This window comes from Rhinolophus sinicus, linkage group LG13 (assembly GCF_036562045.2).
Source record: "Rhinolophus sinicus isolate RSC01 linkage group LG13, ASM3656204v1, whole genome shotgun sequence".
Lineage (NCBI taxonomy): Eukaryota > Metazoa > Chordata > Mammalia > Chiroptera > Rhinolophidae > Rhinolophus > Rhinolophus sinicus.
In genome coordinates, this window is record NC_133762.1 from 27,520,058 (window position 1) to 27,542,115 (window position 22,058).

Genomic DNA, 22,058 nt, shown 5'->3' on the forward strand with positions numbered 1-22,058 from the left:
TAATGATGACATTATTATATCTAACAAAAACAGTATTTAATTTAAAAAATGACACTGGGAAAGGCAGAATTATAGAGATGGTAAACAGATCAGTGATTGCCGGCACTTGGGAATAAGAGAGGATTCTACTACAGATCGCAAAGTGATTGGCAGATGGAATTGTCCTACATTCTGTTTGTGGTTACACAGATCTGCAGGTGTTATATATCACTCATAGAACTGTTTTTCCCAAAAGGGAATTTTACTCAATGTAAATGAAAACTATATAAAAAAATACCCAACACACAACAACCTTCAAGGTAGGTTAAAAAGCCCCATTTCACAGAAGTGGAAACTGAGGCCCAGAGAAGTAAAGGTACCTCCCCAGGATCACACATGGTCTGAGGTAAGACTCAGGCATGTCTGCTCCTAGCTTGGGTTCTTAAGTAAGATGCAGGAACTGAAATGCTACAAGACAGGGCTGTGTTTTGACTTTCATGTGCCCTTGGCACTGTGCCTTTTATGCTGTTGATAAGTCAGCCAGCAGCAGGGGCCAGAGTGGTACAGGGACAAATGGGAATGGGCAGTCATGCGGGGGACAAAGTGCTTTTCCAAAGGAAGCAGCTCCTGCCAGTTGAATCTGTGTTGTCAGCTTTTGAATTTTTTTAAAAACCCAGAAATCCAGATTTTTATGTGAACTCTCTTAGTTTTTAAAATTTGGCATCAGTTTCATCAAAAAACAAAAACTGTGCTTGGGCCAAACAAACAAAGATAGCTAAAAATACAAAAACCAGCCCACGGGTCATCCCTTGGTTACTTACTTACTCATATAATTAATTTTGATGCATGATGGGCTAGGTTTCTGCAGACAGTCCTGACTCTGCTTGCTGACACATGGGTCCCTCATTTGCCATCTTGGGTCTCTTCTCTCCGCTCCAAACAAGGAGCCCAAACCCTGGAGGATTGCTACAGCCCCTGTCTGTGACTCCACAGTGGTCATAAATAAGTCATAAGAAAGAGCTGGGAAGACTAGGAGAGAGGAGGGGGCTGGACCTGCTTCTTTTCTTTCTTCTAGATTTCCGTTATGTGTTCTCTGCAAATCCTCTTATCTCCTCTTCTCTCACAGAGGGTGTCTGCTTTGGGCTGAACAAATACAGCAGTTCCGCAGTCCTGTGGGTGACAAAAAACGTGCCTTGATGCTCTCGCGGTGCAGACAGCACTAGAAAGCCGTCAGACCTGGAGCATGTCTGCTTGTTTATTCCTCTGTGGTGGCTGATGGGAAGCAGCCTTTCTTTCTCTGCATAAAGTGATACCTGGGAAGTCAGGCATTTGAGAGTGTGGATGCAGAGTGGGGGCCCAGGTCTCCCAGATGTTGTCTTGATATTTTGGTTGGTTTGTTTTATAGTGAGTGAGGTGAGGAAAACCTCGGTTTGACGGACCTGGGAGCATCTGCCAGGGATTCTTGTCTGAGTAATAGTGTTCCCTTGAAGGAGCCACCATTTTGTGGCTCCTGCAAGTCCACCCGCTGTAGTCTGCCTAACGCTTTTAACAAAGGAGGTCTTTTCTTTTTAACTGAAAAAGAAGTGGTTGTATTTCTCTTTTAGAAAGTTTATTTTGTTTTCATAAGTAATGAATGCACGTGGTAAGAGAAATGTCAAAGTACAGAAAGACGTTTAATGAAAAGCCAACCTGTCTGCAACCTCTGATCACCTGTTTCTATAGCCCCCTCCCCACAGGTGACCACTGTTACCTGTTTTTAGTCTCCGTGGAGAGCTCTCCTAGATATATAGCAGCGGTTCGCAAATTGGGTGATTTTTGTCCCCTAGGGGACATGTGGCTGTGTCTACAGACATATTTATTGCCACAACTGGGATTTGGGTGCTACTGGCATCTAGTGGGTGGAGGCCAGGTTGCTGCTAAACATCCTACAATGCATAGGACAACCCTCTCCCCCACCCTCCCGCCCCTCCATTGCCACCTCCCCCCACAAAGACCTATCCGGCCCCAAATGTCATGAGTGCCAGCATTGAGAAACCCCAAGAACATATATATGTATTCAAATCTATATTCCATTTCTTTCTTTTCTCCCCCACACCAGTGCCTAAGTGTTCTCCCAATTGTTGCCTTTTTCATTAAACAGGTTGGCTTTTCCTATAGCATACAGAGATCTGCTCCCGTTTTATTTTCGCAGCTGCATTTTAATCCATTTCGAGGTGGACTGTAACTTATTTATCCAGGCACTTTATTGACGCTAGGTTGTTTTCTGTTTTGGGTGTTCAAAACAGCTGCAATGAAGACCTTTTGGCCCACATGGGAATGTATCCATAAGATAAATTCCCAGATGGGGAATCACAGGCCAGAGGCCATGTGCAGCTGACGTTTCGAGAGATACTGTCAAATTGCCCTCTAACGGGGCTGTTCTGATTTACGCTCCCTCCAGAAATGTAAGATGGTGCCTCTTTCTCTAGTGCGGGGATTTTTTTTTTTTTTTTTAATCCTTGGTTTCCATTTATAGCCTGAGCTGTCTTCCTATCATCTGGAAAGTTCAAAATGTTGGCAGCAAAGGTGGATTCTAAAAGCGATTCCTGATATAGAAGGGCAGGGGTGGAAGGAGTCCCGAGAAGCTACTATGAGCTAAATGAGAGAGAGCAGCTCATCTTCCTGGGGGGAGGAGAGAGTCAGACATGGCTGGAAGTTTGAGAAAGGTAATTACATTTGGCTGACCTGCAGGTCTACTCCCAGGCACCTGATCCCAGCCCCCTGGTTTTTCATGGTTTCTTGTTAGAATAAACAGTATGGGAGCTTATCGACCAGAGCAACCTTAATTTGTAAAATGAGATGCTTTACCTTCATTTTGTTCCTCCTGATGATGAATATTCCCTAGTTCAGTCTTTTTAGGCTAACGTTAAAAGATTGCATCAACCGGGACGCACACACGCACGCACAATTATTCCGGTGAGGTGTAGGTCTCTTTCTGTGAACCCTAAGGTTCAGAGGGTGGTACTGTTAACACAGAAACACCAGAGTTAAGGCAGAGTTTTCTATACTCACATAGAAGATTGGTCTAATACAAGGTTCTCATCCTTAGCTGCCATTAAGTGTCACCAGGGGATCTTTGAAAAGGCCAATGGCCAGGCGGTCCCCCAGGCCAGTTAATTCACAGTCTCTGGGGGTGGTGGCCAAGGCATTAGGATTTTCTTTTTCTAAAGCTCTACAGGTAATTTCAGTGTGAGCCAGGTGAGCACTCACTGGGACTAGAACAGGGGATGACAGATTTTGCAGCCTGCAGATCAAATCTGGCCCCCCACCGGTTTTTGCAAATAAAGTTTTATTGGAACACAGCCCCACCCATTTATTTACATATTGTTTATGTCTGATTTTGCAGCAGAGCCTGTGTGGTCCGCAGAGCCTCATTTATTCTCTGGCCCTTTACAGAAAAAGTTTGCTGACCTTTGGTCTAGTAGATTGTGTTTTTCAGTAACTGCATATATGGAATCTATTAGTCATATCGGAATGTTATTGAGGGCGTTGATGAGCATATCACTGGGGCAGCGCCCCCTCCCCCGATCCCACTTCATGGAAAGTATTTTTGTGAGATACTTCTTTTCCAATTTCTGCTTGAAAAGGCTGCCTTTTCCCTCTGAACTCCATTTTGCTTCCTCATTTCACAGAGCATAAATTGTGAGACAGACCTCACGTCCTTCCCCCTTCTGCTGTCACATTAGCAGCTCGACTGTTGGAGTCCTTAAGTCCTGTTCATACTTCTCTTTAATCAGATCTTTTTTTTCTTTCTGTTTCCCTGGTTCTCCCTCCCTCTCTCCTCTTCCCTCTCCTTGCTATTTCATCACTGTTTCATTCTCTAGATTGTCTTTGTAAGGTGCTTCTCCAGTAAATTTGAATGAACATTCTTCCTTCTCCGAAGTGGCTTGCATTCACACTGTCATCTCCGTGAGTGTCTTCAGTCCTGGTGCTGGTAGGCTCTGAAGAGCCCCTGGTCAGCAGTGCATGTGTGTACACATGTGTGCACGCACGTGCAACACACGCACACATGCAACACACACAACCCATGTGAGCGCACACATGCGCATGCATACAAATGCAACACATGTAAGTGTACACACAACACGGCACATGTATGTACACACATGTTCATGCCTATGTACACAACCACAATGCAACACATGCACATGCATGTAAACACGTAACGTATATGTATACACAACACAGACACATGAGCATGCATACACAACACAACACAACACAGCCACACATGCACATGTCTGCACAAAGATATCTTTTTAGAGCCTCTTCTTGAATGACCAGGATGCTGCCTCTGCTTCCTTTGAGCACACACTCCTGGAATCTCCCTGAGTGCGTTTTTGGGAAAAGGCCCTTCCTAATCTTACCTTAATGGGGCCTCATTATGGTGATAAAATCAAGTCGGAGCTATTTGTTGCTCTGGTCACCTCTGGGTGTGTTGGGTGGGGCATCCTGGAAGCCGCCTGTGGTCACCTTAAAGGAACAAGTCTCTGTCTCTGGGTGTGCAGTGTAAGGGAATGCCCCATTCCTGGGAGAAGGAGAAGGTGCGTGGGTCATATTCTAAAAGAATCGAGGGGAGAGAGCGAAGGCCTTGAACAGCCCTGGCAGTCTGGCTTAGTCGCTTTAACAGCTTGGTGGATGGAGGTGGCATTTGGGTGGGTGTAGCAGGGAGATGGAGGGGAATCAGGGCATGAGCTCACAGCTGGTGGAAACAGCACAGAGGTGGCTTCTCTTTGTGCTTGGTTTGATGCCACATGCTTTCAGACTGATTTTCTGGGATCGGTCGGTTTGGGAAAGGTGCCCACATTCTCTGCTTGGGGTCAGTTGGAGGGGATGCCAGAGGGTGGTAGGCAGGGTGAGAGACACATTGCTCCTGCCTGCGTTGTGTCTCATTGCTTTCCGGGCCCTGCAGCCACCTTAACATTGTCCGCTTCTTATGTCTTGGGGGCACTAGAGGTGGTGGGGAAGGAATTCGAGAAACGCAAACTCATGGACCCTTTGGAATCTGGTCCAGTTGGTCATATAAAGAGCCCACGGCAGAAGGCGGACGGGGGCAGGACCTCTGGGTCTGAGTCATCGTCAGTCAGCCGCCTTTGCCTGGGCTTAAGGCGAGGAGCTTGGACTCTTACCTGAGCCAGAAGACACAGATTCAATAGCCAGGGCTAATCTATTTACCTTTCCTCAGATGCTGTGAGCCGAAGGGAGGTACAGCCGGTGGGCTGGAGGGAAGGTCTGCCTCTCTCATATTTCCCGTCCCTTCTAATTTGAGCTCCAGGCTAGGCCGAGTAAATGAGAAATGAAGCTGCTACGGTAAATGAGGAGTCGAGGTTCCCACTTCTCAGTGTGTTTGTTCTCTGAGGGGCCCAGCGTCTCTCGGGCACAAGTTCTCTCTGATCTGGGCCTGAAATTAAAAGCACACTCTGGCCAGTCACTTTATCTGCTAATACTGAGATCCAGCATGTTATGGTAACCTTTGGCTTTCGAGATCCCGAATGATGCTGATTTCCACAGGCAACCATCTGTTGGGATTGTGCGTTTTAAATCTTGAAAGCAACCCGGGCGATTGTTCAATAGACTGAGTAACCCTGTCAAATGTTTTCTTGGGCTATTACCTCCATCCAAGTCAGCCCGTGTCGTCGAGCAGGTGATATTGTTGGGACAAATGACAAAAATGTTTTAGGTTTTTTTGTTCCCACCTCTTCCCCCCTCCCCCCACACATGTTCTAAAATGAGTGTTTGCGAGAAGGAAGCTACACGATGAGCGTTGTTTGTTCCTCCCTCCAGTGCCTGGTCTTAAGAGGGTATAATGGTGTCTTCCAGATCGAAGCAAGGCCGAGATGGATTTGAAGGAGCTGAGTGAGTCAGTTCAGCAGCAGTCCGCCCCCGTTCCTCTCATCTCTCCCAAGCGACAGATTCGCAGCAGGTTCCAGCTAAATCTTGACAAGACGATAGAGAGTTGCAAAGCACAATTAGGTATGTCTTTTGGTTTGCTTTCATCATCCTCATCCTCATCGTCTGTAAGGATAACACCCGGGTGAAATCAGGGTTGGAGTCTGGCTGCTTCGAGCAGCTGTTTTAACCTAGAGTTGTTTGTCCAACCAAACTGGTTTTCCACTCATGGCAGAAGAGCTCAGATTTGCTAGTTCATTGTTCAGACAGGCCCTTTGAATTCCTCAGAGTTTATCCTTCGGCTGTGACAGACTGCAGACGGGAGCTGCAGGTTATAAGACAGTTTAGAAGCAGAAGGGCTCTCCTGCGTTTGCCTCTGCGCTCCCTCTCAGTACGTTAGTGTCTCAACATCAGGGTCAAGGATGTCCCACAAGTGTCCCACAAGTGTCCTTCCCCTCCAGACTGGGCCCTCCCCACCCAGCAGACCCATCTGATTCTGTACCTGTTGCCTCCCTTCCTCTTCCCTCATGCTGCATGCCTTCGCGCTGCCTACCTGAATCCTGTCCCTAAGGCTGAGCTCAGTGTCACCTCCTCCAGGAAGTCTCCTCTGATTGCCCTCTCCATCTGCCTACTTCCTTTGGTACTTTATTGCTCAGAAGCATCAGTGGTCCTTTTGTGTGGGGGTACCTCTCCCAATTTAGACTGGAAGCTCCTTGAGGGCAGGGAGGTTGCCTTATAAAGATTTGCCTTCTCCAAGGTACTGGGTCTTGTGCATACATGTACAAGAATATTGCACATGTACATTGCTCAGGAATATTGGTTGAATAAGTAAACAATCCAGGAGGGCATTTATAAAGAGGTAGGGGATGCCTGGGTCTTAGGAGAGCAAGCCACTGCACGGTGAGGTCTATGTGTTAGTGGGTGCTCTGGATCTTTGGGTGAGAAAAGAGCTGTAGTTGGGAGTCAGCTGGGCTGTCAGAAGAGAGCATTCCTTGTTGGGTTGCCTGTTTGTTTAGAACATTGAATGGCATGGATGAAGTTTTATAGGCCATTTAAATATCCTTATTGGGTCCTTCCACACAGCTTGTCTAACCCCTTTGATTTATTGTATTATTGTTAATTACAATTTCAATATTTCCATTTGCCGAGTGCCTCCTGTGCACTCTGCACTGTGCTAAGTAAGCACTGCACAGAGATTGTCCTGCGAGCTTGATGCTATTATCAATCCCATTTTGCAGATAAAGAAACTGAGGCTCAGAGAGGTAGGGCACTCATTCAGGGTCACAAAGCTAATAAAAGCGGAGGAGCAGGACGTCACTTCACTGCTCCTCCAGTACCCAAGCTTTTCCTATCACTTATGTGGTCATGCTTGTCCGTTAACTGCAGTAGCACAAGCCCTAGGACCCAGAAATTACACCAGATCTGGGTTTTTGTATTTTGACTTCTCCTGTTTTTGATTGAGCCCTGGTGGGACGGATGTAATTTACCAGGTACATCCATTACATGGTGTCTGGTGTCCTGGTCCCTTCATGGCTCTTGTCCTTTGGCGAGTTTGCCTTCAGTGTGTCTGGATCAGGACAGTGACTCCACTTATGATGGCATTGCTCTAGAATGAGGACAATACCAAGAGTCGAGTGGGATTTCTGCTTTTCAAACTTGCAGGATTTAGTATTATTTGCCTACTGCCTGATGACCCTCATTCCTGAGAGCAGGAGACAGAAATGGTTAAATGGAACTATTATTAGAAATACACTTTTGCCCATTATCATTTGTGTGGATGCGAAACACCTGCTGTTTTCTCTTTTTCTCTTTTGATAGAGACATGGAAATATGTGACTTCCCTTTTGGCTCCATAATAAGTGGACAAACAGTGCAGTAAACGCAATGGCGGTCGGTGCTCTGTGTCAGTACAGAGAGCAAGATGGGGGTTGGGCAGCTGGGTCACCTGGAGGTGGTGCTTCTCCACTTACAGGGACCAGTGGCTTTTCAGCTCCAGCCAACTGTTGCCTTGTTGGCCTGTGACCCATGGTGCCCAGATAGATATTCTGCTGTCTCAGTACGAGCCCACTTACCTTGATTTCTGTGTGAAATTTCCTGATTTGTGAATTGGGCAACAAGTTCCAAATTGAAAACAAACATCAAAATACCCTGTGGGCCACACCACTGCTTCCCAAATAAAATGTGTCTGCTGTTCAGATGTGGCTTGTGGGCTCTGAGTTTGCAACCTCCGCTTTAAGGCTTTGGCTTATTTCTTGCAGCCCGGACACAAAGGGTAAAAGGTTTTAATGCTTTGGGAATGCATGGGAAGAGCACTGGTGGCGAGTCAGGAGCCCAGGATTTGGACCTTGCCTCTGTCTTGGTTTTCTTTGTGTCCTAGGACAAGTGGTTTTTCTGGGCCTCTATTTTCTACCCTGTAAAATGGGTCAGTTTTACAGCTTGATCTCTGGTGTTCCTTTCCATCCCTCCCATTTTCTATATCCCAGTTAGTTATCAATATTGCAAAGGTTTAGCTCCAGATAAATTCAAATTTTATGTTGGTTGGTCCCATGTCATCTTTGAGCGTTGCTAACTGAAACCCTCTCCAAACAAACACAAGTTCCATTTATCAGCTGTCATCAATGGCAACTTTAAGTTCACTGCTAACCCCTCCAGGCCAACGTGAGGCAATTTGAAATGTTCTTTTTGTTGTTGTTTTGTTTTGTTTTTTGGTATTTCCAGCATTTGGCATGGAAAATGTTTGCGTTTTGGGTCCTGCTCTTTATTTTGCGACGACGCCCCATGCTGGGTTTTCTTTTTGAATTTAGGCATAAATGAAATCTCAGAAGATGTCTATACGGCCGTAGAGCACAGCGATTCGGAAGATTCTGAGAAGTCAGATAGTAGCGATAGTGAGTATATCAGTGACGATGAGCAGAAGTCCAAGAATGAGCCAGAGGACGCAGATGACAAAGAGGGTATTCGGATGGACAAAGAGCCATCTGCTCTCAAAAAAAAGCCCAAACTGGCAACCCCAGTGGAAGTTAAAGAGGAGATGAAAAGTGCATCGCCAACCAGCGAGAAAGCAGATCCAGGCTCCGTCAAGGAAAAAGCAAGTCCCCAGCCTGAAAAGGACTTCTCAGAAAAAGCAAAACCCTCACCTCATCCCACAAAGGATAAACTGAAGGGAAAAGATGAGACGGATTCCCCGACCGTCCATTTGGGCCTGGACTCCGATTCAGAGAGCGAACTTGTCATAGATTTAGGAGAAGACCATTCTGGGCGGGAGGGTCGAAAAAATAAGAAGGAACCCAAAGAACCATCTCCCAAGCAGGATGGTAAGTGATTGTACAGTTTCCAGTTTCTTGACTTGGTTTCGAATGCCACCTTGCATTTGTATTATTAAAAGTTAACGTGACCCTCTCCCATCACCAAAGGAGGCACAGCAGAGCTTTGATTGGCTCCAGGTCACGTAGCTGGATACCTAATAGGACCGGACCTTAAACTGGACCTGCCCACCTTTCAGCTGCTCAGTACCCCAAGTGTCTGATTTTTGACCACAGGAAAATAAGTCTCTTTGAAAGTAGTAGCTGCTTTCAGTCGACAAGTCATTTTTGAGCCTAAGCACCTTCTTTCCTGATATGCTGACTCGTTTCCCTAAAGTGTTGGGTAACATTGAGACATTTGACAAGGCTGAAATTGTTAAGACGTGTTCAGTTTGTAGTTCCGGGAGGGCAGCCTCCTTTTTCCTTCCCGCACGCTGCCCAGGCATCTCAAAGTGTCTTTTCTTCCTGGAATATGAGAGCGTTTGTGGAGGTGGTGCTTCTTAGGGCACCAGAAATCCCAGGGGCATTGCATGGCGCACACCTGAATTGGTGCCCCACCATGCTCGCATTTAGTTGACCTGAGGTCCAGGTTTCTCAGCCCTGGCACCACTGATACTTTCATGCTGGATAGTTCTTTGTCCTGGGCGTTGGAGGATGTTTAGCCGCATCCCTGGCCTCTACCCGCTGGATGCTAGGAGCACCTGCTTAGTTGTGACAATCAAAAGTGCCTTGACATTGGCAGATGTCCCCTGGGGGTGCGGGGCACAGACTCCCGGGTTGAGAACTGCTGCCCGAGTCTGAGCAGTGTTGCTGCTGCTGCTCTGAAGAGACTGAGCCAGCAGTGGCTGCCTGCAAGCCTGCCGTAGCCCAGCTGTATTGGCAAACCTTCTGGAAGGAACGTGTGAGTGATTTGAAGGGTGTCCTTCCCATTGACAGAGCAGTCAGCATATTTTTCCGTTGGATTGGCAAGTGGGGAGTGAGGGGATTCCAACACGCCCCAGAAAGATAATGATGGATTAATTGAGGACCCAGGAGAAACATTCTGCCTAAGGGTAGATGAGAGGTTGTAGCCATAAAATCGATGTACTTTGTGAGTACTTAAATCGCCAGGTTTAATTTTGGACTGTGTCTAATTTGGACGGGAGCTAACTTCTCAACCCAACCCTTGAGTAAGATGTGAGTCTATGCCCCCCTGGGGATTTCCTAGTCAAGCTGCTTAAAAGGCAAGTCAGGGATGGGCCTTGAGAATAATCTTTCTTCTGTGGTTGTGTCAACCTGAGCTTCTCTGGAACCTTCATTCCTGCAGGTTATCAAAAGAGGACAAAATGCCTCTGGATGGGGCAGTGGAGGGAGAGCGAGAGCGATTGAGTGGGACAGGAAGGGTAGAGCACCACACCATCCCTGGGTAATGGAGGGCCTCTGAAAAACTCCATTATGTTGTGGAATGGAGTTTGAAGGATTACCTCTGATGTCGCAGAGTAGGTGTATCATTTATTCCATGAAGCTTGTGGGAAAATTTGGATGCAGATAGCAGTGCTGCTGTGAATGATATATTTATACTTAATACTGTCCCTTTCTATCTGGAGCAAATCGTTTGATTGGTTTTATGCCCTTTCCTGTTCCAAAAGGGATTTGTGACAGACTGAGAAGAATACATAATCACGAACAAAATGCAAATAAATCAGTATAAAAGATGACTGTAGAATAGTAAAAGATCTGGGGAAAGTTTATATACAGAAATACATACTGTTTCAGCCTTCAGAGTTAGCAAAGTTGGGTTTCATTTTGGCTCTGAGCTTCCCAGCAGTCAAGGCAAAAAGGGAAATGTCCCATAAAAGATCTCACATTTTCCAAAAAAATAAAAAAAACATTTCAGTTGATTAAATGAAGCAGAGCTCTTCCTTGCATTAATGTCGGAGGGAAATTTCTCCAGGAGACCCTGAGTGTGTGGTGGAGGGAGGATTAAGCTGAAGGTGATTCTAAAACATAATTCATTTAGAGCAGATTCCTAGGGGTTGGGGCAGAACCGACTAGCCTTAAATCCAGAGCCCCCACCCCAGATGGTGCTTTGGGTCTTAAAGAATTGGCTTCGTGTCGGACTCTGCAGTAGAGCATCTTTTCAACGATGTGATTTTACTTAGAATTTATTAAAGTGAAGGGCATTTGGGAGTGTGCTGTGGTGACCTCCGACTTACCTTCAGGTAGGAGCTCAGCTTCTGTGTAGAATATAAATTCTCAGATACTGCAGCATCTCTTACAGCTAGTGACCTTGGGACAGAGGCAAAGGGAGCTTGCTTAGAGACCTTTGCTTACCTGTAACATCAATCATTTCCCTCCTCCTCTTAAAAAGTCCTCCCTTTACATACAAGACAGTGACCGAACTCGGGAATAAGTAGGTTAATTTGATGGGGCAGCTGGCCTTTAAGAGAGTCACCCTTTTTTGGGGTGGTGTAGGTGACTGATCATACATTTTGAATTTCTAGTACAAATGGAATTTTCCGTAGCTTTTCTTCCCCCGCTGCATAAACCATCAGAATCCCCTAGAAATTAAAATAGTTTAGTGTCTACATGATAACCGCTAAAGAGTCCTTGGAGCCTGGAATCTTTTCAGATTGCACCAGTTTTTGATTTGGAAAAATGGGCCCGGCATGGTTCTAGAGCAGTAACCCCTGTGCAAAGCTGGCTGTTTGCTTTTACAAATCAGGAAAGAGAAAAGGACCTTTTTGTGGTTGCCCTTTGCCCGAAGGGGTGGCTAGGCTAGCAGGTCGACAATAACAATGGATTTGTTTGGTCACGTGGCAGACGAGGAGGCATTGAAGGTACTTCTGCAGGTTAGAAATCCTGCCGGGAGACTGCCCCGTGTGGGTTCTTAGAAGGGCCAGGTTCAAAGCCGTCGGTGCCCCTGGAAGGGGCAGGGGCTCTCTCCAGTGTGTGGCAGTTTGTCCTAGGGAAGGATTGGGGCTCCTTACTGCAGGAAAAGCTCTTCTAGCCCCACCCTGTGCTCTCACCCATGACCTTGGCTGAACTTTCCAGGGGAGCAGGAGGGCCAGCTAGAAGTGATAACCACCAAGAAAGGCGCCCTTATCAGAAATGTCAGCTTGTCTTCTCATTTTCCTTGGTGAAAATCTTCCCTAGAATAATCAAGCTCCTGTCTATTCTAGAGGGTACACATCTAAAAAGACGGGCAGAATCCCCCTTAAAAGGAGTTGATGTCAGGCACATCATCTCAGATCGAGGTGCTGACTCGCACCTGTGTTTTGTGTGTGATCCTTGGGGACTCCTCTGTGGCGAGGCTCACCTTCCCAGTGGCGGGGAGCTTTGCAGTGATAACTGACCCCTGTTTTATAAACAAGCCCTCACATGGTCACCTCCTTCTATGCTGCTCAGTGCTTCTGGCTCCAATCTGCCTTCCGGTCACTGCCTACCCTCACTTACCAAAATCCTCCCTATTCCTAACTGTCTTAGCTAATGCTGTCCCCCTCCAAATTCTCACCTCTGCCTGTTGAAAGCCTACCCCCCACCCCCAGAGCCCAGCTCTTCCCAGAAGACATACTCTGTAAAGACATACTTCCAAGTTTGAAGTTTCTTCAGACTTGAGGCGTTCACGTTGGTTATTTTTGTCAGTCCCAAATCCTGCTTCTATAATTCCTAACTTAATATTTTTATGTGAAGCAGCTTACTCCTTAAAAAAAAAATTAAACCCATTTTGAACTTAAACTTGACCACTGCACAATAGATAAACCAGTATTGCTTGCTAGATTCCAAAATGGTGGCAGGAGTAAATACCATCAAAACAAAAGCAAGGCTCCCAAATTCTAGATGAATATCATTGTGTCTCGGGAAGGTCCTGGTTTTGGGGCTGAATTCCCTATAGTGTTATATCAAGGCGGGTACCACCACACTGAGCTTCTGTCCTGGAGGGGCTCAGAACAGGTGAAAGGGTTACTTTGTTTCTGAATGATTTAATGGTATTCAGTGCTTCGGCCACTGTGAAGCCATCTGGTTCTTTGGGGTAGGCGCTTTCTAGGTTCTATAGTGCGGGGATTTCTCTTACTCTCTGGATTAACTTTGCCTGGGTCTTTCACCAAGTTCACCCAATTTTAGCTTTGGAAAGCAAGACACTTGCAGTGAGTTCATCCACTGCCTCCCCTGGGAGTTGATGGGCAGCGTGAGGGCAGGGGCTGGGTCTGGTTCACTCCATTTCCCCTGGAGGCGTTGACATGTCCAGATGTGAGCACCTGCTCACAAAAGGAGGCTCCATACTCTGAGATAGAAAATGCTAATAAGTAAATAAGGTGAGAATGTGCTGGGGGGGTAGGGGGACGCATATTTGGTGAGCTGCATTTGTTGGGCAGACCTGGCCTTGGGTTGTTTCCCCCAGAACTTGCTGGCCTAGAGACCCTGCCGGCGAACCTTGTCCAACGTACTTTGTGTTTGTTTTTTCCATGCATCGGCTTTAGTTGTAGCTAAAGCTCCACCATCCACTACGGCAGGCAGCCAGTCTCCCCCCGAAACACCGGTCCTCACCCGCTCGTCTTCCCAAACTCCCACGGCTGGTGTCACGGCCACCACCAGCACCACGTCCACGGTCACGGCCCCGGCCGCCGCCGCCACAGGAAGCCCGGTGAAAAAGCAGAGGCCGCTTTTACCGAAGGAGACTGCCCCAGCCGTGCAGCGGGTCGTGTGGAACTCGTCAAGTAAGTTTCAAACGTCCTCCCAAAAGTGGCACATGCAGAAGATACAGCGTCAGCAGCAGCAGCAGCAGCAGCAAAACCAGCAGCAGCCTCAGTCTTCCCAGGGGACGAGATATCAGACCAGACAGGCTGTGAAAGGTACCGAGCCTCCCCTTCTGCTCTCCGTGGCGCCCGGTCCCTTTTTGCCACATCAACAGGAGAAAAACCATTGTTTTATTATTATTATTATTTTTTTAGTTCCTGTTTATTTCCTGGCCGTTGTATCCTGAAGGCCGTACACATTCCACTTGGCATTATTTTTAAAAATCGTTTTGCGACTTGATGCTTTTACTTTCATTTAAATTTTTTCTTTCTTTCATTTTGTAAGCAATCCATGCATCTGTGCTCCTTACAAAGGGGGCAAGATAATTTACACAAAAGTCTACTGTCCCGGTGGACCTTCCATTTTATTCTTTCTCAGTGGCCACTGTTAACGGTAAATTCTTTTTGTATGCATGTGTGCATATATATTTATATATATGGCTCTCCATAAAAATATTCCTTTTTTTTTTCTTTTTCTTTTTTAAAACATAAAAATGGTACCATTTTTTTTTTTTTTTTACCCATCAGCATGTTTTGGAGGTCTGTCCATGTCCGTACACACAGCTCTACCGTATTCTTTTAGACTGCTGCATAGTATTCCATAGTTTATTTATAAAGTATTCCCCTACTGAAGGGCATTTAGGTTGCTTCCAGTTTTTTCCTGTTGTAAGCAGTGCTGCAGTGCCTACCTTTGTATACGTTTCCTTGTGCACACATATGAACCTCTTGGAATTGTTTGGAAAGAGAACAGGGAGAGGTTGGTGGCCAAGGCTACCTGAGCGACGAGGGCTTAGCCACCTCCACAGGAAGAGCCAGCATCAAGAACCAGTTGCTGAAGTTGCAGGATCCAAGTCCCCGCCAACTGTGCAGGAGGCTCCACGTGGAGCTGACGAAAGGGCAAAGAAAGTGCTCATCTGATGGTTACCCCTTGCTCAGCTTTCGTCGCACTTAGCTAGATGTTGTCTCATGGGGAACCCTGCCTCTAGATCCTTGAAGGTGGCGCTCCTGACTGAAACTGATGCGTTGAGTGCACCCTAGTGAGTAGCCACAGGATAGGAGGGTGAGAGGTAGTCAGATCTTGAATTGTACCCCCCACCCCGCCCTCTGTGAAATCCTTCAAAGATCGGGGAGCAGTTAGACTGAAAGATTGAACAGGCAAAGTCGGAGTACAGCTGGATTGATCACCCTTTTGAAAGAGTTGGTGGGGCAGAAATGAACCTAAGATTTAGAGATTGGCATGACCAGTTCCAGTCTTCTGTTTCCATACCCCATAAGCATTCTGAGCCTTTCCCAGGGGGAATTTAGACCAGAAGAGGCCCACCCATGGTATGGTTCTCCATTTCCACCTTTTCCTGTGTCAAAGATAAAGCTAGGCACTAGTTAAAGTGGTAAGGACAGAATTTATTCCGTCATATACTATTGCATTAGGGGAAAAAGTCCAGTGTGAACTGAAGCAACTTTGATTTGTACAGAGGTGACTGGGCATTTTAAAAAGAGAATGAGGGAGTAGCAAGGGGCAGGTAAGTGGGACAGTAAAATCAGGGAAGTGAAAATTTACAAAAGTGGGAAGGGGGTTGGTCCCCGTGATACCCACCTGGGTGAGCTAACCTACACCTATGGAAGTTCAGCTCCCACGTTCCCACAGAGGCTGGGAGACGGGCCCCATCTTCAGCTATTAGCTAGACCAGTTCAGTTTTTTGGCCACCTTGAGTTTTCTCAGGCAGGCACTTTAAAGGGAGGCTGGGTTCATCCTAGGGCTGCGGCCTTGAGCTGTTAGAGGCTGTGTTAGTGTTTAAGTCTTTCTAGGCCAAGGTTGAGACTTCGTCAAGAAAGAGCTCAGAGGAGCCTGGCTCGAGTTTGGCCAAGAGGGAACCTTTGGCACTTGAAAGTAGCAAAGTTGGTATGCAAGGTGTATTTCAGGGGCTTCACTCCATCGCCACAGCTTTGAGCTGTGACAGCCCCTTCCCACAGCAGTGGGGTGACCAGGACCTTTTGCTTTCCTAGCTGTGCAGCAGAAGGAGATAACACAGAGCCCGTCCACCTCCACCATCACCCTGGTGACCAGTACTCAGTCGTCACCCCTGGTTACCAGCTCAGGGGCCACGAGCACCCTTGCATCTTCAATCAGCGCGGACCTGCCCATCGCCACCGCCTCAGCCGATGTCGCCGCGGACATAGCCAAGTACACAAGCAAAGTGAGTGCCACCAGGCGCCTGGCAGGATGTGAGAGGACCCGCTTCCTGAGGGGACCTGTTAGGGTCATGACCTTGCAGATGTTGGGGGTGTTTAGGAGAGATGACCCTGCTTTTACTGAGGATCTCGGAGACTAAAGTTTTCACTTGGTTCTAAAGTTGGATCTAAGCAGGGAAATGCAGAATAGACCGAATCCTACTCCGAGAAAGCTTAGATTCTCACGTCAGTACATAGCAAGGAAAGGACACAGAATCACACTTTCCCTTCAGAAGTCAAGTCACTCATTAAGGACAGATTTTCCGTAAGTGCTGGAGCAAATTTCTGTTCCTTCAGTTAATAACAGACCAAAGGGTTGGTGTGTATTTAGAAACCACGTGGAATAAAAGTGACAGAGGCTTAAAGATGAGACTTCCCAGGTATGAGGCCTGCACCTAGAGTTCTCCAGGAACCAAGATAGGCTGGGGAGTAGTGGATTCCCTCCCGCAATTGGCCCCTCCTCTGGGGCGTGGTCCTTGTTGAGTGGCGTGGCTGGCAGGATTCCCGCTGTGTGGTCACTTCTGGGTGTTCTCTCAGTGCAGGCTCTTTCTTTTTCTCTCTCCATTTGCCAAGTGCTTTCATGCTCTTTTGTGGAATTTGGGCAAATGAAACTTGTAGTTCTCACCATCGTAAGTGAGTGCTCTGGAATGGTGTGCAGGTACATTTCAGTAGAGCACTCGGTAGCAAGAATAACCACCAGAACGCCAGCTTCACAAGGACAGGGTTTTGTCTGTTTTGCTCACTGCTGGGGCCTAGAATGGTGCCTGGCACACAGTGCCGGCAGGTACTTGATGCAGAGGTGTTGGTAGAGTGCTCGGTGTTCCCTAACTCCTCGTCATTGGGCGTCTTACTGTCGGTAATAGTAGTCGTAGTTAGTAATAATCTGCTTAGTATCTAGTGAATTACTAAGTAGGTAATAATTTCCTCTTTACTGGGGAGTAAATTACTTGTTAGTTACTAATGAGTGAACTATGCAAATTTATAGAGAGAATGGGTGACAATAGTTGAGAATAGTTACTTCAAAAATTATTTAAGTCATATGATAAAGCGTTGCTATTATTTTATTGTGTTAAGTGTAGGCTCTTTTGTAGTTCTGGATGGTGTGAGACTTATGTATAGTATTTTACTAATGAGTTTTTGTTGGTCATTTTAAAAAAAAAATCTTTCTGTCTAGGTGTATTCGTTACCTATTTCTGCCTCACAAATTACCACAAAATGTAGCAACTTAAAACCACACACATTTCTATACCTCATAGTTTCTGTGGGCCAGGAGGCCAGACGTGGCTCAGCTGGGTCCTCTGTTTCAGGACCTGTGGCCACCTGCAGTCGTGGCGTCTCCTAAGGCTGGGGTTTCATCTGAAGACTTGACTGGGGAAGGATCCCCTGCCAAGCTCACTCAGGTGGTTGTTGGCAGGATTCACTACCTACGCGGCCTCAGTTCCTAGGTGACTGTTGGCTGGAGTCCACCCTCGTGGGCCTTTCCAGCATGGCAGCTTGCTCCATCAAAGCCAGTGAGAGAGAAAGCCTACTAGCAAGACGGAAGTTATCTTACGTAGCCTACTCACAGAAGTGACTTGCAATTACCTTCACCATATTCTGTTGGTCAGAAGCAGATCACCAGGCCAGCCATTTTAGAGTCTGTCTGTCATACTAGGTAAGATGATACTTAGCAATAGCTTATGATTGCATGGCTTTTATTCTGGGCCACACACTGTTCCAAGCGCTTTTTTTGTACGTTACTTACTCTTCACAACAAATTGATGAGGTAGGTACTGTTATCACGCTCATTTTATAGATGAGAAAACTGAGGTGCAGCAAGGTTATGCAACTTGTCTAGGGTCACACAGTCAGTGAGGTTGAGCTGGGATTTGAGGGGTAGCAGCCAGGATCTAGACAGTGGCGTTGAGCTGGTTTGTGAATTCACATGTGGCCTGCTGACCACAGATGTCCAGTTCCACAGACTGTTCTTGCACGTGGCTTTTTTAAGCAGCTCCACTTAAGATTCAGTGTGGCTAAAGAGATCATCAGATCGTCGTCTTGGGGATAACCTTGTCTCTTACTGAGTATATCTGCCCCCCCCCCTTTGATTAAAATGCAGGAATTGTTATAGAGTCCCCAAGCGTCACAATAGGAAAATTCAAGTGTCAGTCATTTTTGCTATTCTTTTTATTTTTTTTTCGTTTTTGCTATTCTTAAGATTTTTGTTTTACCTGCTCACCGCTAGTTATTGACTTAATGTCTTTATTTAAATTAAATTTCATTTAAATTGACTTAAGCATTAAGCTTAACCTCACCAGATACTGTTCGTTGTCCATTCCTTTCGTTAAAAATAGTGTCTTCAAAGTGTTAAAGGCATAATGGTTCCAAAACTGAGTCTTTCTTTCTAGCACGGTCTGTAGGATTTCGAGAGAATTGAAAGGGGAGTAATTTTTTCATTACTGACATCAGAAGATGTCCGGAATTGCCTAAATGATCTCTTGTTTTGCTTGGGAAAAAAACAAAACAAATACAGGTAACCCTGTATCACCATTCATTTGATTTGGTCCAAGCGGTGTATTTACAGGTGAGAAAACTTGAGACCTGGATCTGGCTAGTGATTCGCCCCGAGCCAGCTCCTGCAAAAGCCATTCTTATTGTTACTTTCTGCCACCCCCTTTGCTCTTGGAGTAAAATTGAGGAGTTGAGCTTTTTGGTAGACTTTTTCTTTGCAGTTAAGAAAATGAACATGGTGACATATTTTTAGAGCTGATGAACTCTTCCTATTTCCGAGGTGACCCTGAGCTGAAGACCCAGATTTGTGTGTTTTGGCAGAAGGGCACCCTTTATTAAGGTTGAGTCCTTTGCGATAGTTGGAAGCATGAAAGTCAGTCCACAAATTCATGATTTCTCTAGAATGGAATGTAGCCGTGGCGTTAAGAACGTATTGAATTTCATCCATTTGGTAAAGTTTTCTTGTAAGCAATTTCGTTTTAATATTTGGAATTGGCATGGATGGTGCAGTGGGGTAAGGAGGCCCATGCAGAATGGCTGACCGTAAAGCTACATAAAGTGCAGTGTTTTTGCTGGCAGCGTCCCAGTGTCGGCCCCGTAAGAAGCGGGGAGTGGAAATCTCAACAGATATTTTATTCATTTCTGCCCTATGTTGGGGTAAAGTTGGGGTTATTGTTTTGGGGATTGGCAGCAGTTTCGCAATTTCATGTCAAGTGAATTAATTCTTCTGTGAAAATCAGATGAACAGGTTAGTACTTGATGAACACCTACTCTGCGGCAGGTACCAAAGCACAGTCTTCGCATGGTTTTCTCGGTTAATCCCTGTGCACACCCCACCAGGGTCACTGTTATTATCCTTGTTTCCTACATGGGGAAACTGAGGCTCAGAGAGAGGGTGGGTGGTCAGAGGTGTAGTGGTGGGGACAGGTCTTGGGCATCAGATGTGAGGGTGCTCTTGGTCCTGCCTTTAGGCTGCAAAGCCTGGGGAGGCTGGGCAGCAGCCAGGTCGGGCCTGGTTTGGTCTCCTGTTCTCTCCTCTTTCTACTGGGATGCTGGAGGTGCCACCGGCAAGGGGGAGGTGGGAGAGAGATTCATCCTGCAAATATGTTCAGTCATCAGGTCCCTGGGTGCCTGCTGTGTGGACCTGAGCTGATGTCACAGGCTCGCTGATGCCTTCATGGGTCAGAGAGTTAAACAAACTGGAAAGGCAATACCCTGACCCAAGGCACTGAAATAACACGCCAGCTACCCTGTTTCCCCAAAAATAAGACCTGGCTGGACAATCAGCTCTAATGTGTCTTTTGGAGCAAAAATTAATGTAAGACCTGGTATTATATTATATTACATCATATATTATATATCATATATCACATATCATATCATATCATATATCATAAGACCTGGTCTTGCAATATAGTAAAATAAGACCGTGTCTTATATTAATTTTTGCTGTAAAAGACGCATTAGAGCTGATTGGCTAGGTCTTATTTTTCGGGAAACATGGTACATCCGCACAGTGCACTGTATTATTGGTCCATAAAAAGGAACGAAGTACTGATATATCCTGCAACACAGATAAACCTTGTGCTAAGTCGAAGAAGCTAATCACAGAGGACCCCATATTGTGAGTCCATGGATATGAAATCTCTAGACTAAGCAAATCCATAGAGATAGAAAGTAGATTAGGGGCGCAATGTGGATTTTGGAAAGGGGGGATGTAAAGGCAGAGGGGGAGCAGAGTTCCTTTTTGGAGTAATGAAAGGTTCTGAAATTAATTGTGGTGACGATGTACAGCTGACTCTGCTAAAAGCCACTGAATGGTACACTTTAAATGGGTGAATTGCATGCTATTGCAATGATACCTCAATAAAACAGTTTTGGGTTTTTTTTAAAGGGGAAAGAATTAAGGAATAAAACACACAGCAATAAAACAAAGCAATCCCTCCCTTGAACCCACTATGCTGTCCACACCAGACACATCTGGGGGCCAAGTGCGGCCTGTCCAGTTTAGCCCATGACTGTAGAAACTAGCTTTATGGTCGTGCTCTGCTCCCAGAATGTGAGACGGGGCTCTTGTGCGTGATCCCTGCCCTGATTTAGATCAGAGTTTCTCAACCTCAGCACCAGTGACATTTTGGGCTGGATCATTCTTTGTTGTGGGGACTGTCCTGTGCCCTGTGGCATGTTTGGTGCACTCCTGGCTTTTATCCACTAGATGCCAGTAGCACCCCCTGCCTCCCTCACCAGTCACGAACCCCCATTTTAGAAACTGCTGCTTTAGACAGCAAGAGTTTAGATGTATGTCATTTAGAAAAAGCTTGGGGAAGTGATCGCCTAAATTGTGTCTGTTTTTTATCTTTCAGATGATGGATGCCATAAAAGGAACGATGACAGAAATATACAACGATCTTTCTAAAAACACTACCGGAAGCACAATAGCTGAGGTCAGAGATGACACGTTACTTCCCTTCACGGGTCAGTGTGTTTTATGGGCTGCTGTAGGATGGTGCCACGGAGAAGCTTCTCTGGAAACCCTCCCAGGGCCCTGGCTTCGGTTGCCAGGCTTGCTGTGCTGATTGGGGTTGTGGGTGAGGGTATTTCTTTATTGAGCCAGAAGGCGGGTGCTGTCGAGACAGCTGTGTGTGATCTGTTCACTTCTCATAAAACAGCCAAAACCAGAGCCTGAGTTAACCTACCGGTGAAATGGGAATCTGGGTCTTTTGGTCCATGTAAAATCGGCTCCTTGATCTTCTTTGTAAGTTTGGACTTTTTATACCTGTGATCATTGTTGTCTAAGCATTTGTGCTTCCACAATTTCAGTGATGGCCTAGAGACGCGAGTGGTGAAAATGTTCAAATGTCCACTTATGAAGTGACCACTGATAAAAATAAACCGCCTTGAATTTCTCTCTCAGGCTAATTCACTGCAAGCCAGATGCAAAGAGGAGACTAGGTGAAATGACAAGTGGCAGGATTTTTCTTTCTTTCTTTCTTTCTTTCTTTCTTTCTTTCTTTCTTTCTCTCTCTCTTTCTCTCTCTCTCTCTCTCTCTCTCTCTCTCTCTCTCTCTCTCTCTCTCTCTCTCCTCCTTTCCCCTCCCTCCTTCCCTCCTTTCTTAATTAAAGTTTATTGGGGTGACAGTGGTTAGTAAAGTTACATAGATTTCAGGTGTACAAGTCTGTAATACATCATCTATATATCACATTGTGTGTTCACCACCCAGAGTCAGTTCTCCTTCCATCACCATATGTTTGATTGGCAGGATTTCTTGAGGTCACAGGAAGTGATGCTGGAGAACTGGGGGAACCTCATGCAGAGGCATTGATGGAAGGGGGCCTGGCAGGGTTAGGCTGGGCT

The 22,058-nt window shown here is 46.2% G+C and overlaps 1 protein-coding gene across 27 annotated transcripts in view; it reads left to right on the top strand.

The window, feature by feature from the left end:
- ZMYND8 (zinc finger MYND-type containing 8) overlaps positions 1-22,058 on the top strand; it is a 110,076-nt gene that overhangs the window by 73,923 nt on the left and 14,095 nt on the right. For 18 of the 27 annotated variants that reach the window (XM_074318070.1, XM_074318071.1, XM_074318073.1 and 15 more), the window contains 5 exons: positions 5,839-5,991; positions 8,712-9,221; positions 13,670-14,041; positions 15,989-16,179; positions 21,067-21,147. In XM_074318070.1, the coding sequence (XP_074174171.1) occupies positions 5,839-5,991; positions 8,712-9,221; positions 13,670-14,041; positions 15,989-16,179; positions 21,067-21,147 (1,307 nt within the window). The remainder of the gene's footprint in view (positions 1-5,838; positions 5,992-8,711; positions 9,222-13,669; positions 14,042-15,988; positions 16,180-21,066; positions 21,148-22,058) is intronic. The other 9 variants (XM_074318076.1, XM_074318081.1, XM_074318079.1 and 6 more) reach the window with 2 other exon arrangements.